This window comes from Erythrolamprus reginae, chromosome 3 (genome assembly GCF_031021105.1).
Source record: "Erythrolamprus reginae isolate rEryReg1 chromosome 3, rEryReg1.hap1, whole genome shotgun sequence".
NCBI lineage: Eukaryota > Metazoa > Chordata > Lepidosauria > Squamata > Dipsadidae > Erythrolamprus > Erythrolamprus reginae.
Window position 1 is genome coordinate 22,400,765 of NC_091952.1, and position 17,899 is coordinate 22,418,663.

Sequence of the window (17,899 nt, forward strand, 5' to 3'; positions counted from 1 at the left end):
CTTTTAAACTTGTTAAGAACTAACACATTTTATACTTTATAAAGAAATACTTAAAGCACTTACAAATGCTTTGAGAAACAAAGCCTTGCATAAAACAACTTTTTAAATGGTTTTGTAATAGAATATTATTCCTAAAAATGGGATTTGGCAGGTTTTATTAAGGATAATAATGTGGACTTCTAGGATGCTGCAAGTGTAATGGCTGAATTATTGTCCTGTTTCTTTCACTGAGGCAATTTCTTCTTTGTGACTGAGTGCTGAAGATAATGTTCTACAGTAACTCCCTAAGGCAGTTTCCTTGCAGAGATTAGTAACTTCCTTTGATAATTGCATCATTTTAAACATAAATATTTAGTAAAATTTGAACGTGTAGCTGGATTGCACATCTTTAAACTTGGATTACACTGGAGCATTTGTTAAAAGTGTGTTGGGAAACTGTTAATCATATATTGTATATTAGTGTCAAAAGAACACAGAAATTGCCTTCTTGCTAAATTATACTGTATAAAGCATTGTGTGGAAGAAAGAATACTTGGTATCATAAAAGTATATTACTCCTTTTGTTTCAAACTATTTTATTGATTCCATTTTGATTCCTAAGTTAACATTAATTTGTTTTCAAATTCTCTTCACATAGGTGGTGACATTCTTGGTGATTCTGAACTACAGCAATTTTCTTTGAGCTTAAGAAGAAGAAGCTCTTAAGTATTAAACTCTTGGGAGATGTAAACAGACCGGTTTTGCTGAAAGCAAGTTACATAAACTGCAGAACAACACAGACAATTCCACCTCTTTCCTACAAGAGCTAGTAACAATTTTTATGAGATTATTTCTTTCTGGCAGAGGTTAGCTACATCTACCGATGAGCAGAATACCTAGCAACCCTGTCTTGAAGGAGTCATCAGGGCTCAAACATCTGCTACCAAACAGCTGGGAAATTTCCGAAGTGGCTCTGTTTCTTGCACAAAGACAACTTGGCATTTCTTGTTAAAACCGCTTAAAGGAAGCATGCCAACTCAGCCTCTTCTGGTGTACATGGATGGTCCAGAAAGTATAGCCAGTACTGTCGGTTCGCGAATGGACAATAATGATGCCACTATGCCAGTAAAAGGAACCAACACGATATCCTATAAGAACTTGCAAGACAAGTTCTTAATGCAAGGTGAAGGATGTGTGTCTTTAGACTGCATGTTTTGCGAACAGACTTTCAAGCATCCAGAAGACCTCGGCAAGCATGTCTTAATCCAGCATAGGCCGACCCTTTGTGAACCCGCAGTACTACGCGTGGAAGCAGAGTTTATTAGCCGCCTTGACAAAGGACAAGGGAGAATTGATTTGCCATCCGTGGGCGTTAATGAAAAGGATGATAGCCAAGACTTCAGCTGTGTGGTTTGCGGGCAAACATTTGATGAGGCTTTTGATGCTGAGGCCCACTTGAGGAAGCACAAGGATTCTTTCACTTACTGGTGCAGTGTGTGTGGAAGGAGATTTAAGGAGCCCTGGTTCCTCAAAAATCACATGAGGACTCACACTGGCAAACCCGGCTCTCGCAGCAAAGCCCTGCAAGGATCTGAGTGCCCAATCACGATTAATGAGGTCGTTCAGGACCAAACGGCAGAAAGCATAACATCCCCTTATAAAATCTGCATGGTGTGCGGTTTTCTGTTTCAGAATAAGGAAAGCTTAATTGAGCACTGCAAAGTACATACCAAAGATTCTCTAGCCAACAGCAACAGCTCTCCATCGGAAGGGGATGGTAAACAAAGTATGACACCCAGGGAAGAATTCCTGCAATTTCTAAACCTAAAGCCGCTTTCAAGTTTGAATACCGTCAAACAGAAAAAGCCCGCGAAATGGATTGCTGAGTTGGATCCATTCAGTACCTATCAGGCGTGGCAGCTGGTGACTAAAGGCAAAGTTGCTATCGGCCACGGACAAAAGAAAGACGTAGGCCACGAGGGAAGCACGGACAACGATGATTCTTCTTCGGACAAAGAAGAACTTGGGGAGATTTGGAGAGTGAGCAAAGCAAACCAGACTGAAAGAACAGGAAGGTCCAAGGGAAGCAGAGGTCGGTGTTACACAGGGATTGGTAGCGTGCCACAGGACAAATTTAATAAATATCCTTGCCGCGAAGTGCCTTCATTCCATATGGATTCCAAGAACAAAGACAAGCCCACCCATTGCTCAGAGTGTGGCAAAGACTTTCGAACTTACCACCAACTCGTCCTTCACTCCAGAGTCCATAATAAGAAAGAGCGGAAGAATGATCCGGAAAGCGGTTGTGGGGAAGGGAAGCCGCCAAGGGCATGCCTTCCTGACGCTGGGACCCTGGATGACAACGGAGCCGAACGAATGGAAGGAGGGTCCGAAGATGGCTCTGAAGATGGGATAATAGAGACTTTAGGTAATACAATTTAAGAACGGTTCACAATAAAAATGTATTTTGTTCATTATGCCCGTGATGGCGAACCTATGGCATGGGGGCCACACGTGGCATGCCGAGCCATACTGCTAGCACATGAGCTGTTTCCCTAACTCGGCTCCAATGTGTATGCCGGGCAGTTGATTTTTGGATCACACAGAGACTCTGGACATGCACATTGGAGCTGAGTTAGGGCAACAGCTCACGTGCCAGCAGTATGGCTCCGGATGCCACCTCTGGGAGGGTGTTTTTGGCTTTGAGAGAGCCTCCAGGGAGATGGGGAGGGTGTTTTTATCCTCCCCCAGCTCCAGGGAAGTCTTTGGAACCTGGGAGGGTGAAACATGTGCCTACTGGGCCCACCAGAAGTTGGAAAACAGGCGGTTTCCAGCCTCTAGAGAGCTTCCGGAGGGCATGGAAGTGTTTTCGCCCTCCCCAGGCATTGAATTATGGGTATGGGCACTCACATATGTGGTATAGTGCATGTGGACAGACTTTTCGGCACCCAAGGAAAAAAGGTTCTCCACCACTGATTTAGGCATAAGAGGGTGTCCGGGTTAAAGGTAATGTGGATGGAGAGATGTTTTGGTAACTGCTTTCCAAGGAATGTTACTATATATTTATTATATTATATTGTATTGTATTGTATTGTATTACAGTGATCCCTCGATTTTCGCGATCTCGATCTTCGCGAAACGCTATATCGCGATTTTTCAAAAAATATTAATTAAAAATATTTTCCCACCCGATGACGTCACTCTCTTCCTTTCTCATCTTTCTTTCTCTCTCTCTCTTTCTCTATCTTGCTTCTTGTCACACTCTCTTCCTCCCTCTCTCATCTCTTTCTTTCCTTCTCTCTCTTTCTCTATCTCTCCCCCTCTTGCTCTCGAGCGGCGGGGAAGACCCAGGGAAGGTTCCTTCGGCCGCCCAGCAGCTGATCTGCTCGGCAGCGCCGCAGCAGCGAGGAGCCAAAGATCCGGGTTTCCCCTTTGCGTGGGCGGCGGGGAAACCCGGATCTTCGGCTCCTCGCTGCTGCGGCGCTGCCGAGCAGATCAGCTGCTGGGCGGCCGAAGGAACCTTCCCTGGGTCTTCCCCGCCGCCCACGCAAAGGGGAAACCCCAATCTTCGGCTCCTCGCTGCTGCGGCGCTGCCGAGCAGATCAGCTGCTGGGTGGCGGAAGGAACCTTCCCTGGGTCTTCCCAGGTGCGGAAGTAAAAACACCATATGCGCATGCGCGGCCATGAAAAAAAAGGGTGCGCATGCGCAGATGGTGTTTTTACTTCCGCACCACTATATCGCGAAAAATCGATTATCGCGAGGGGTCTTGGAACGGAACCCTCGCGATAATCGAGGGATCACTGTATATTATATTATATTATATTATATTATATTATATTATATTATATTATATTATATTATATTATATTATATTATATTATATTATATTATATTATATTATATTATATTATATTATATTATATTATATTTCATATGTATATACAGGAGTCCCAGCCACCGAGAGTCGGCCTTCTCCAGGTCCCGTCAACTAGACCATGTCATTTGGCAGGGCCTAGAGGAAGAGCCTTCTCTGTGGGGGCTCCGGCCCTTTGGAATCAGCTCCCCACACAGATTCCCACTGCCCCCACCCTCCTTGCCTTTTGCAAGAATCTGAAGACTCATTTGTTGACATCAGGCTTGGGGCTATTAATCACAGTACTTGCTTCCCTGGCCGATGAACGGAATGTATATTCCTGAGTCCTTCGGGATTGGGCAGCACAGAAGTCAAATGAATGAATGAATGAATGAATGAATGAATGAATGTTTGCTGTGTCAAGGATTAATTGATTTCTAATAAGTTTGAGTTTTAGATTAGTTAATTTTCTAGTTAATTGGGTGTAAGATGTTTTCATTGTTTTTTTATATGTTAAGCTGCCCCTTGGAGTGTGGTGGCATATAAACCAAAGAAAGAGGGGGGGGGGAGGGAGAGAGACAGAGAGAGAGAAATAAATAAATAAATAAATTAATTAATTAATTAATTGCTGAGTAGAATTGTATAAAAAGATAGTGTAATGGAGGATTGGACAGATGGATATTTTCATTCCTTTCATTCCTTTGGGGTTTTTCCCACCACAGGTGGGACTGTACTCACCTAAAGTAATCCATAAATTCTTTGGTTATGCAATGCAGGTAATCCTCAACCTACGACCACTATTGAGCCAAAATTTTCTGTTGCATTTTTGCTCCATCTTATGACCTTTCTTGCCCTATTTAATAAGTTGGTTACAAAAAGTTGTTAAGTGAATCTGGCTTCCCCATTGACTTTGCTTGTCAGAACGTTGCAAAAAGTAATAACGTGACCCCTGGACCCTGCAACTGTTTTAAGTCCATGCCAATTGTCCAGATTTTGATCACTTGACCATGGAATGCTGCAGTGTGGAAAATGGTCATAAGTTCCGTATTCCAGTGTCATTGTAATTTCAAATGGTCACTAAATGAACTACCTGTATTCTGCACTTTGGAGAGATTGATAGGAATTTGGAGATAGCCACATATGTCCTTTTTATAATACTACCAGCATATTTCTTGCCTCTGTATAAATCACTCCTGTTAATCAAACTTCAATGCAGTTACAGCTGGAAATGAGCTCAAATGAACATAGTATGGTGCCTGCTGCCCTCTAGTGATAGACTTTGAGAGTTACATGTTAATTAAGATTCACCTTTCATAAATTCGGTAATTCTGTATTGAAATTTGGGCAGCTCACAGTATAAAAAACAAAGCACAAATACTATAAGATAAAGAAAAATGTAGTAAGTGAAGAAATAACTACTTGTCTCCAGTGTTCACTTTTGGAAATTATGTATCTGATAGGATTCTAATTTAGAAAGATTCTTCCCTAAAATTAAGTAGAATAAATTAATTCTCTTTTAAATAATGCAGGATTTACATAAGGCACTGAGATGTGAGACTGCCACTTATAAAAACTAAACAAGATATTTTCCCACGATGTTGTCTAATGAACAAAAGCATGTTTCTGTGGAATGGCTTTAAAAATAACTTTATCATTGTTATTGCTTCAGCTTGAACAATAGCTCTTGAAAGATTCATTTTCTCACTTGAAATTACAACTAAGCTACGCAAACCTACTGTATCCCTGTATCCCATCCCACTTAAAATTCTTCCTAGTACATATGTTATCTGTTGTTATCCTGATATATGCTTTGCAGATTAAATCCTGCAGAGTGTAAACTTGCAAATTAATTTCCCTGGGAGGAGCCCCTATGCACCCTGAAAAAGTAATCCAATCACTACTTAACAGTTGCATTAAAGAGCTGAGTTATTTCCGAAGTCTGCCTGCCAAATGCCACTGCATTTTATCTAAGATGTTGTGTATGTGGGCGTCCATGTGGGAAAAAGAATTTGCAAAAAAAATAATAATTCTGTCTCTTGTGCCCAGATTTTTTATTGTTTTTATGCCCCAACTCTTTTAGAAGCAATGGTATTGTGTAGGGGTAAAAAAATCTCTGGGCCTACTAATGTCTCTTTTTTTTAACCTAACAGGCATTTATAATCTAAAATGGTAGTTGTATGATCTGAATATCCAGGTCTTTAAAAATAATTCAGATGGCAATATTTTTTTTAAAAAGAAAAAAAAATATGCCATGGTAAAATTAAATTTTACTTTACAAACTTAGCTTTCTGGTTTTAATGTAGGAAAAGCAATTGATGTATTGGGGAGAATTAATAATAAGTATCGAAGAAAAAGAACTAATTGAAGGCAGGGGAATAGCCTTTCTGCTTGCTGTTGCAGTCCGTAAACTCAAAACTGAGTTTACAGAGTTTACACCCAGTTGTGTAGCAGTTAGTCCTCAACTTATGACCGCAAATGAGTCCACAATTTCTGGTGCTGAGTGAAACATTTGTTAAGTGAATTTTGACTAATTTTAGAACCAGTCTTGACACAGTTGTTAAGTGAATTAATAGACTTGATAGACAGCTGTTAAGTGAATCTGCCTCCTCCATTGACTTGGCTTGTCAAAAGGTCGTAAAAGGGATCACACGATCACTACCACTGTCATAAATATGAGTCAGTTGCCAAAAATCTGAATTTTGATCACATGACCATGGGGATGCAGCAATGTGAAAAATGGTCGTAAGTCACTTTTTTTTGGTGCCATTGTAACTTTGAATGGTCACTAACCGAACTGTTGTAAGTTGAGGATTGCCTGTACTGTGAACTTTGGTATGATGATCTTTAAGATGCAATGTATACATCTTAAGACCTTAGAATATTTTTAAACTTTGCAAGGAAGAGCCAGGAAAATATCTAAAAAGTGGATTAGAAAGATTCTTAATTGGCCTGAGAAAAAATTTGAAAGCTGCAGTTTCTAGTGCTAGAACTGACTGTGAATCTCTAAGCTTTCAGATTTGGCATATTCATAATTCTTTAAAAAAATAAATCTGTAAACAACTGTAATTGGCATATGTATTTCAAGAAAGATGTTTCATTTAATAACTTGCCTTGTAGAGGCTGTGCCATCTTATGGTCTGCAGTCCTTTGAAACTATTTGTCCATAGTTAACTAAATTCCACTATCTTAATTAAAATCTGCTCCATGGTGTAATGTTTTTGCGTGATAGCATTGAGTTGAATTGATGCAGGAAAATGGTGGATTAATCAGGGGTAACATTATTGGCTCAGGAATTCTGGGAGTTGAAGTCCACAAGTCATAAAAGAGTCAACTTTGCCTACCCCAGATTAGATGTATAAGACACTGAGCAAGTATGAGTGATGTGAATAAGACATTAATAAAAGCATGTATGTTGCAGGTGGGGGCTCCTACTTACTGCTGCTACCACCAGTGTGCTGTGCACACAGCTTTCGGTCACTAGTGTGCGTGCGCCGCCCAGCAGGATTATTGCTTCTGCGCATGTGCAGGAACCAAAATCTTGCAAGAGGACACGCGCATGAGATTTTGGCGATTTTTTTTTGTCTCCACACATGCGTAGAAGCAAAAACCTGCCGAAATCTCGGGGTGCAGGTGTCCCCGTGTGAGATTTTGCTTCCCTCCCTCTCTCCATGCCTTCCAGAAATATCAATTCCAAATTCAGTAGGCCCCCAAAGGATTAGAGTAAAATCTCTACAGAGAGCCAGGAACACTATATATTCTTGGCAGATATATTTGCAAACCAAACCAAATCCAGTTAGCATTTTTTCATTTTTTAATCTATTTATTTATTTATTTATTTATTTATTTATTATTTTATTTTATTTATTTATTGGATTTGTATGCCGCCCCTCTCCGTGGACTCAGGGCGGCTAACAACAGTGACAAAAGCAATGTAAAAATCCAATACTAAAACAGCTAAAAACCCTTGTTATAAAACCAATCCTACATACAAACATACCATGCATAAATTGTAGAAGCCTAGGGGGAAAGATTATCTTAGTTCCCCCCATGCCTGACGCCAGAGGTGGGTTTTGAGGAGCTTACGAAAGGGTATTCTAATCTCTGGGGGGAGTTGGTTCCAGAGGGCCGGGGCCGCCACAGAGAAGGCTCTTCCCCTGGGCCCCGCCAACCGACATTGTTTAGTTGATGGGACCCGGAGAAGGCCCACTCTTGGGACCTAACTGGTCGCTGGGATTTGTGCGGCAGAAGGCGGTCCCTGAGATAATCTGGCCCGGTGCCATGAAGGGCTTTATAGGTCATAACCAACACTTTGAATTGTGACCGGAAACTGATCGGCAACCAATGCAGACTGCGGAGTGTTGGTGTGACATGGGCATATTTAAGGAAGCCCATGATTGCTCTCGCAGCTGCATTCTGCACGATCTGAAGTTTTAATTTAACAGTTTTGCACATGGATGGATATGGATGGATATTCAGATATAAATAGATAGAGATACATGTTGATTTCCCCCTTTTAGGAAGTACATTAACAATAATTTGTTCACTTAACATGTTTGTCTTCTTATAAATCCATTTATTTAAAACAGAAGTATATTTTCAAAAAAAAGATACCTACGAATGAACAATTAATTACACATGTTGCCCAGTTAGTGCACAATATGTCTTTAGTTTACAATATCCATGACTGTGTTTCTTACTTTATTTTTATCTTTTCCCCGCCATTTCCCAAATCTAAAGAAAAAAATGAAGACGGGTTGGAAAGATCAAAAGAAAAAAATCTTGGAGCTACTAGAGAATGCAGCTACTGTGGAAAGTTTTTCCGTTCCAACTATTACCTCAATATTCATCTGAGAACTCATACAGGTAAAGGAAACTTGTATTATACCTTTGGTGAAAAATCAAAAGGAGAACATATTCAATATGTAAAAAACAAATGTGATTCAATTTTAGAAAAATAGTTTGTTGCATGCTGAGAAAATAGGGTAAGCTTCCCTTGGCAGTAGACATCACCAAACCAAAAGAGTGGGTGAAAAAAATCTAAATAAAACTTTCCTAGAGTTTTTGAGGAGATCAGACTACTGTCCCTATAGATTTCTGGATAATGTGACAAAAAATGTCTCCTTCCTATCCTGCTATAAACCCCGAAATAGTCAGCTCTTTAAAAATCTAGAAAGGCTCTTGTTATTGAGGAATGGTTTTTTTTAATATTAGAATTAGCTTTTTAGCAGAGATTTTAAAACAGCAATTTGCTAATCTCACTTTATAGCCCACAGTTGATCTGTAGTAGTTAGGATTTTTATTGGTGTTGGGAGGAAAGGCTTCCATTACTTCTTAATACCAAGAATGTTGACATATTTCTCAACTCTCTCCCACCCTCCTCACTCTCTCTCTCACACACACACATAGTTAATCTTTGTGGTTTGTTTCAACCAAACCTGTCTTACTAGTTGGATGATATGGGGGGAAGGGGGAGTAGAGGAAAGAGTGAGTGTTGTTCATGCCAACTTTAGCTAGCAGTAAAATAAGGCTATGAATTCAACAAATAAACGAACTACTCTGCAAATTGCTGTGATTAGCAATTGGGAGGCCTGAAGGTCTTGAAACATGCCTTGTTTCTCTCCAGGAGACCGAGCAAGGTAAATATTAAGGATTTGCAGTTCAATGTTGGAAAAAGCCTCGGGCAGGCTAACAAATGAGTCCTACATGAGTATAAAGGCAGAAGAAGAATTAAAGGCTTTAGGCACCACATGCAATATTACTTTGTCCTTACTTTTTTCTCTGTCTGCGCTAAGCAAACCATCCCTTTTGATTTCTAAAAAAACGAATACCAATTAGTGCAATTGATGAAACTATTATTCTGGCAGCATGTTTGTTGTTCTAAGATGTTTGGTAGCAGTAAAGAAAATGCACAGAATTCATTTCTGGCGAATCGAAAGAAGGAAGTGGGGTTTTTCTGACTTTTGTCTCATTATTTTTGCAGGCGAAAAACCATACAAATGTGAATTTTGTGAGTACGCAGCAGCGCAGAAAACCTCTTTGCGCTACCATTTAGAGAGACATCACAAGGATAAAAATACGGAAGCTTCAGCAGATCTGAAAAACGACAGTAAAGGGTTATTGCCTTCCCAGGAGACAGGATTCGTGTCAGCAAGCGTTGGTCATGCTCCAGAAACCAAAAATCTGAAAAGGCTCCTTGAAGACGCCAAAGATGCCATAGGAGTAGTCTCACCTGTAAAACAGCAGGAAGAACATTTTCACGGTGCGCCCCAAAATATAACTCAGGACACGAGCAAAGACTCAGATTGTGATGGCTTGAAAGCGGGCGCATCTGTTTCAGGTTTATTAAAATGTGCAGAAACCACAATGGAACATCAGGCAAACAGTCTTGATAATGGGACTGAACATAAGAATTCTGTGATAACAAAGCATGTGTCTTATGCTGGCAGAACAAAGGCAGATTTAAATGACATGACCGAAAACTCAAAATGCAGATTAACAGTTCAGGAAAAGCCCTTAAATTTATCTACCGCCTCTTCTCAGGATGCTCCAGTAATTCTTCACTCTCGGTGTTCCTTAGCAACCAGCACCTGTCCCTTTTGTAATTTCCGGACGTTATATCCAGAAGTTCTCATCATGCATCAACGGTTGATGCATAAGTCTACGAATAACCTCAATGCAATGACTAAAAATAGCATTAGATACAGGGCCGCTCTTAGAGCCAGGCGTACAGGCTGCCCGCCGTGTCTTTTGGGCAAGGATGTGCTACCGCTGCCTCTTAATTACAGGAAAATCAAATATTCCTTGCTCGCTCGTTCAAAAGCTCTGCCTGCGGAGAAGGCGAGGCAGTGTCCCGCCCAGCCGAGCACAGGACCCATTCTCTCAGGACAAAACTCCAGCAGCTGGTCCCCAAACAGCTTGAAATCATGCAAACCTCAAATGATCGGCGTTCCGGTTAATAACGGTAGACAGGAAATGCGCCAGAGCCCTGGCCGCTCTCCAGTGCAAGATAAAGCGAAATCGAGACTTTTTGCTTCTCACTTAGGAACCGGCCATAGCAACCCCAACAGCTCTTTGGAGAACCCTTTGAACAAAGCTAGTCGAGAAGTAGAGTTTTTCTATAACAGATCTGCCGGGAATCGATATGTGGGATTTGATGGCTCGCCTTCAAAAAGATTCAGGCCTAATCTCTTTGCTCTGGAACAGATTGACTCCGCTCAATATCGGACAGAGAGCGAAACTGCTAGATTACCTCTTTCGGGCAAATATTCAGGTCTGTTCCCTCAGGAATCTTCACACACCAAGCATGCCTCTCTCCTGCTTTTCAAACAAGGGCTCGTGAGCCCCGACAGAGATGCTGTAAATCCAATGACGGTTCTGAAACCATATGAAACGTACAACCCGGGACCATTGGCCAACTCCTGTGGATCAAGTGGCAGCCACGTCCCCGGCTCTTCAAAAGAAGGTATATACCCTTCCTTAGCTTTTCAGCAATTTATTTATTTATTGTATTTATTTGCCATTCACTCCAAACGGACTCTGAGTGACTATCAATAGGAACTAATAATAATAATAATAATAATAATAATAATAATAATAATAATAATAATATATTAGATTTGTATGCCGCCCCTCTCCGAAGACTCGGGGTGGCTCACAACAATGATAAAAACAATATTATAGTGGCACGAATCTAATATTAAAAGAAATAACTAAAACCCTATCATATTAAAACCAGACAACACATACATACCAAACATAAATTATAAGGAGCCTGGGGAAAGATGTCTCAATTCCCCCATGCCTGGCGGTATAGTAGTTTACGGAAGACGAGGGTGGGAGCAGTTCTAATCTCCGGGGGGAGTTGATTCCAGAGGGCCGGGGTCGCCACAGAGAAGGCTCTTCCCCTGGGGCCCGCCAGATGACATTGTTTAGTCAATGGGACCCGGAGAAGGCCAACTCTGTGGGACCTTATCGGTCGCTGGGATTCGTGCGGTAGCAGGCCGTTCCGGAGGTACTCTGGTCCAATGCCATGTAGGGCTTTAAAGGTCATAACCAACACTTTGAATTGTGACCGGAAACTGATCGGCAGCCAATGCAGACTGCGGAGTGTTGTAGATACGTGGGCGAATCTGGGAAGCCCCACAATGACTCTCGCGGCCGCGTTCAGCACGATCTGGAGTTTCCGAACACTTTTCAAAGGTAGCCCCATGTAGAGAGCGTTGCAGTAATTGAACCTTGAGGTGATGAGGGAATGAGTGACTGAGCAATGATTCCCTGTCCAAATAGGGCCACAACAACAGTAAAACAGTATAATAAAATCGAATAATAAAAGTCAGTAATAACATAAAAAACACACAAAGAGCTGGGGCCGCCACAGAGAAGGCTCTTCCCACCAACCGGCATTGTTTGGCTGACAGGACCTGGAGAAGGCCAACTCTGTGGAACCTTACTGGCCGCAGCGAGGGATGAGGGATGACGCGGTCCCGTAAATAGTCTGGCCCTGAGCCATTTAGGGCTTTAAAGGTGATAACCAACACCTTGAATTGCGTCTGGAGACTGCAATGAGTGATGGGAAAATTAAGACATTCTTTAAAACAATGGTTCTCAATTTGGGGGTCAAATGACCATTTCACAGAGGTCGCCTAAAACCATGGGAAAAGAAAAAATTCCCATGAAGTTAGGAACTAACACTTCTATTCTGGCGTCTTGGAACATATTTTTACAATCCGACCAATCAGGCCTTTACAGTGGGGGTGTCCCTCTGACCTTCCCGCCAATCAGCTTAAAGCTCTGTTGGGAGAATTGATGCTAGACTTATGGTTGGGGGGTCACTACAACACGAGGAACTGTATTAAGGCATTGCGACATTAGAAAGGTTGAGAACCACTGCTTTAAAACAGAATAGTTGCCAAATGGACTTGTAATCTTTTATAGCCATTCAGTAGCCATGGGATATAGGCAGAAGTGGGATTTAATTACCTCCCCTACTGATTCGCAAATGTGAGTGTGCTCGTTTCGCTCGCACAAACCCCTTCTGTGCACGTGATTTGCTCATGCGATTTCAAAACATGCAGAAATAGGACGGCATAGCGCCAGGGCAGGTGGGCAGGCCCACTTGCAGGTCACCACTACTGGTTCACTCAATCGGCACCTCTGAATATAAGTATCATGCACTGAATAGTCCTGCCTTAATTTGTATTCCTTTGTTCATGTGTTGTGACTAGGAAAAAGACCAATGTCATATCAACACCTATCTAACACCTTGCTGCAAAAGCGAAGTTATGAGAGCTTCATTAGCAATACCCACAACCACCTGAATGATAAGAAAACATGATTTGGCTGCAGCAGATGGTAAGGCGCATTTCATACACAAATGTATATATTTTCCTTTTTCAGTGCTATCTGAAAGAACTGTGGATCACCTATGTCTTGCTGAATTGCAGCACCCATGCTGACTGGATTCTCTGGGAGTTATAGTGCAGTAGCACTTGGAAGGTGTCAGTCCATCATGCTTTACTGTCACAGTAAACCTGGGGTCGAATGACCGTTTAACAGGGATTGCCTTAGACCAGTGTTTCCCAACCATGACAACTTGAAGATATTTGGACTTCAACTCCCAGAATTCCCCAGCCAGCGAATGCTGGCTGGGGACTTCTGGGAGCAGTGTTCCCTCTAATTTTTTTTTTTTTTGGGGGGGGGGGCGGAAAAGTATAGTGTCTGAGCAGCAGTCCCTTCGGGACTGGGCGGCACAGAAATAATAAACAAACAAACAAACAAACAAACAAACAAACAAAAAACCCACCCTGTTTTGCCTCAGAGAATTTCAAAATAAAATACTGTACTGTGTGTCTATAACAGTGAGCTCATAATAGGGCAACTCTATCAATATCAAAATGCCACTTAAATAGTTGAGCTAGTTTCAAACTAGATTTTGATTTTCTTTCTCTCTTCCTTACTCCCATTCTTTTTCTTTCTCTTTTCCTTCCTCTCTTTTTTCTATCTGTTTCTCTCTCTTCCTCTCTCTCTCCTTCCCTCTCACTCTTTCCCTCTCGGCTTCTGGGCAGGTTTGGAAAACTCTGAGTTGATGATGATTTTTAAGTGAGCGATTGCTCACTGCTCAGCTTAGAGGGAACTATGTCTGGGAATTGAAGTCCAAATATCTTCAAGTTGCCAAGGTTGGGAAACACTGCCTTAGACCATGAGAAAATACAAATTTTCCATGGTATTTGGAACTAAACCTTCTATTGGAACACATTTTTACAATCCGACCAGTCAGGTATTTATAGCGGGGGTGTCCCTCTGACCTTCCTGCCAATCAGCTTAAAGTTTTGTTGGGAGAATTGGTGCTAGACTTATGGTTGGGGGTCACCACAACATAAGGAACTGTATTAACAGGTTGCGGCATTAGAAAGGCTGAGAACTTTTATAAGGTTCTGCTTTACAATATGTAGAAATGATACCCCAAATAAATGAATAAATCTGTTTTTGTATCTTGTTGTGAGTCGTTTGAAAATAATTTTTTTTCTCCCTGTATTCCAGGTAGGAAGACACAGACTTTTGAATTCCTTTACAGTTCATCTCTTGAGAATGATCGAATGATGGAAGCTACCAAACTAAGCTGTGATTTGTACGGTGCACAGAGGAAAAACACTACAGTTGTGTAATAGAAGATTTGATCCTGTTTGGATGATGAAGCAATGTAAATGTTGTCCAAGACAGTGTTGTTTTAGGAGTGTGTATCTTTTCCCAATCTTGAATAATATTTTTTTTCCTTAGAATTACTGTAGACCAAATATTTGATTTAAATATATATATTTTGCATATGTGAGTGCTGCTGATGTGTACAGTCTTTGCATCTCAGGTAAAGCTGTACATTCTGTTTTTCCCTCGTTGAAATACTGAAGAGGATTTTTTGCCTAAATATTTTCAGGTTTTGCTTTAAAAATAATGTTTGAAATGAAACCCCCTCCACGTACTACTAATTTTCATTTTAAGCACAATTATCACCCATCAGATTATATCAGGAATATTTAACACCAAACAAGACCCTACTGTCTTTGGAGATTTCATATTTTCTGAAATTTGAATATTGTTTTATTTTTCTTTTAACATCACTTCCATCAGGGAAAGAGATTAATTGATTGCACTCTTGGGTAGTGTAGGGATCTCCAACTTGGCAACCTTAAGACTTGGGGACTTCAACTCCCAGAATTCTTGAGCGTTGAAGTCCACAAGTTACCAAAATTGGAGACCCCGATATAGGGATTAAAATTATTCAAACCTGTGACAATAATACACAATTCCTCTCTTACAATGAACACAGAATGTTTCTAACTGTATGCCTTCTGGGTATTTCAGTTCGTCCCTTTTTCTTTTCTCAAATGCCATTTCATCATGCCTACACGTTCATCATTTTGCAAAAATGTATAGATGTAAATAGATTGTGTACATATGCCTAAGAGGGAAAGTCCTCTCCAATACCAATGCCAATTATACCAACTCATACTTGACAAACTGAAGGTTCAATCTTGCCTCCCTAAACGTAGCTTCACAGATGGAAGATTTCTCAATGTGTTTTTTTCTTCTTCTCCTTGTCCCCATCTCAAAGATTGTTTGCTTTGGGTCGGGATAAATTTTAGATACATTGTGATGCACCCAGGAGTTGCCTTGAATTGGAGTCTTGTGGTCTCTTAAAGAGATTATCCAGCCACACTTCCTCCATATAAGCTACACGTACAATTTGGGTCCCACTTGAAAAATTGGAGCATTGTTTGCCAGAATCAAAATTGTGTCTGTAAAGTAAATTTGTTTTTCCACACTTTGTAAGCAGTTCAGCCCAAAGTTGAGTGATAAATTTAACGGGGAAAGGTAGCTTCTTGTTTTTGTTTGGTTTCAAACCTTAGAAGGCTTTTTCCCCCAACTGCAAAGGGCTGAAAACTGAATAGGAGAACGGTTTGAAAAAATATGAATTGTACACGTTGAAGCTGGATGTTCCAAGCATTTTGTAAAAGCCTTTATAACCACAGCTTAAATGTTATTTTCTGTTTGACATGCCCATGTTTCCAGAACAAAAATGCTTTCAGAAATACTTTTTGCACTGTTGAATGTGTTTCCTATCAGATGTAAAATATGCAGAAGCTAAGATAGACATTCTTGGAAATTTTATTCACACCCAGCAAGCAACCTTGAGAACGTTTTTTAATTTTCTGACTTCCTGTGTGTGAAAAAAAAATGCATCTCTTTAAAACTGGCAATGGAATGAAGTGCTGTGTATCAGGAAATTGTACAAAATTTACCCTTTTCCTGTTCATAAGCTGAGCCATATGTACATAAAATCTAGATTTGTTTTCCTAGTTTTGCACTTTTATAGCCTATTTTTGAAGATGAATACATTTGGAAGATGGCTGATCTATTTTTGCCTGAACCTTCAATGAGTTGTCTCTTTTTTTTTCTGTTTTGATGTAATGGAACTTAATGAAATAATAATTTAAGAAAGACCAGGGCTGTATTTAATTACAAGTTTTTAAAGCATCTCTTGCTTTTTTGTTGGTGAAGCCTTTTGGAAGCTTATAGGCATCCTTTGAAATTGGAGACAAAATTAAGAATACAGAGCTTAGTTCCCAATCAAGCTTCCTAGTCCCATTTCCCTTTCAAGCACGGGAATTACTGCAGCACAAACTTTTTCCTTTCCTACTGTAAGTCTCCATGAAAGGTCCTGGCTGACTCTTGTTTTAGTCTATATCAGAGTTAGATTAGGTTCCAGAAAGGAGTAATAGTACTTCCCTCCACACTTCTGATTGTTCTGATTGCAGCAACTTCTGCATATTGTGTGGGCTTCAACTCTTCATATACGCAGCAGGGTCTCACAGTGGTCCGGTCATTCTTTGAGCTGATCTATACATCTGGAGGATGTCCAGATAGAGGAAAGCTGTTGATGGGATATTGCAAAAGAATCCTTAAGAATAGTCCACTAAATCTTTTTGGGCAAAAATGTGGTACCAACCAGGTCAAAAGGAAAAGATGCTGCTTATTTGTAGTTATTTGTAAATTACAACATTGGTCTCCAAAATAGATTTGCCCATCAGTATTAACTATGGGATTACTACTGTGTGTTTCTTTTCTTCTTTTTGGTAATAGTGATGAGAATGCTGATACGATTGTTATATTTATTTTTCTACCATGATTTATAATTGTTCAATCCTCACATTATTGAACTGTAGACACCATAAAAATCATTTAATTTATGCTGTGTTTTCAATTGTGTGCCATTTGTTATATGTAATATAAATGCAAATATGAGGGATTGGGTTTTTGTTTTGAACCTACGTTTGTGGTCCTTTACTTTTTTTCAGTCTTCTGAATATATTTTAAAAGAACCAAATAGGGCGTGCAGTAACCCCTCGCAACTTCACGGTTCATCTTTCGCGGATTCGCTACTTCACAGGGTTTTTCAAAGGGAAAAGAATGCCGGGGCAGCGATGGTTTGTGTGTGTGTGTGTGTGTGTGTGTGTGTGCTACAGCGGCGGCTTCCTTTAGCCTGCGTGGTAGCTGAGAGAAGCTGGTCTCTCTCAGCGGTCAGCAGTGGTGGGTTGTTAACAATACAGGGAGGGTTTTAAAAGTCAAAATACTCGTTAAATACTTACAAAAATAGCATTCCTCTACTTCGCGGAAATTTGTTTTTCGCGTGTGGTCTTGGAATGCATCCCTCGCGAAAAGCGAGAGATCACTGTACATCGATTCATAGTTATGAGTTGAGAGAGATAGTGTCTTAGAAGTATTTATTATTTCACATGGTTTACAAAGATCATTTACTTCGTGTTTGTGTATAAGTATTGGGAGTGGAGAAACAATCAACAGTGGTCCATAGGGGTGTCACATTGATGAAGGCAACTTTAGAGCATCCTAAGATGCCAATTATGTCCAGAAGAGTGATACTACACTAAGGGTGATCAATTAATTTTTCAAAAGGACTACATGAAAAATTAGGACTTGTGGAGGGCTGAAGCAGTACACTGAACCTAACACCCATACATTGATGGAAGAGGGAGCTGCACTTCAGCCCAGTC

At 40.6% G+C, this 17,899-nt stretch overlaps 1 protein-coding gene across 5 annotated transcripts in view; it reads left to right on the forward strand.

Annotated features, from left to right (window-relative positions):
* Positions 1–17,077, forward strand: part of ZNF217 (zinc finger protein 217) — a 61,508-nt gene extending 44,431 nt beyond the window's left edge. For all 5 annotated transcript variants that reach the window (XM_070744596.1, XM_070744592.1, XM_070744597.1 and 2 more), the window contains exons 2-6: positions 638–2,407; positions 8,571–8,696; positions 9,814–11,295; positions 13,058–13,184; positions 14,373–17,077. In XM_070744596.1, the coding sequence (XP_070600697.1) occupies positions 1,009–2,407; positions 8,571–8,696; positions 9,814–11,295; positions 13,058–13,167 (3,117 nt within the window). In that variant the 5' untranslated portion in view covers positions 638–1,008 and the 3' untranslated portion in view covers positions 13,168–13,184; positions 14,373–17,077. The remainder of the gene's footprint in view (positions 1–637; positions 2,408–8,570; positions 8,697–9,813; positions 11,296–13,057; positions 13,185–14,372) is intronic.
* The last annotated feature ends 822 nt before the right edge of the window (positions 17,078–17,899 follow it).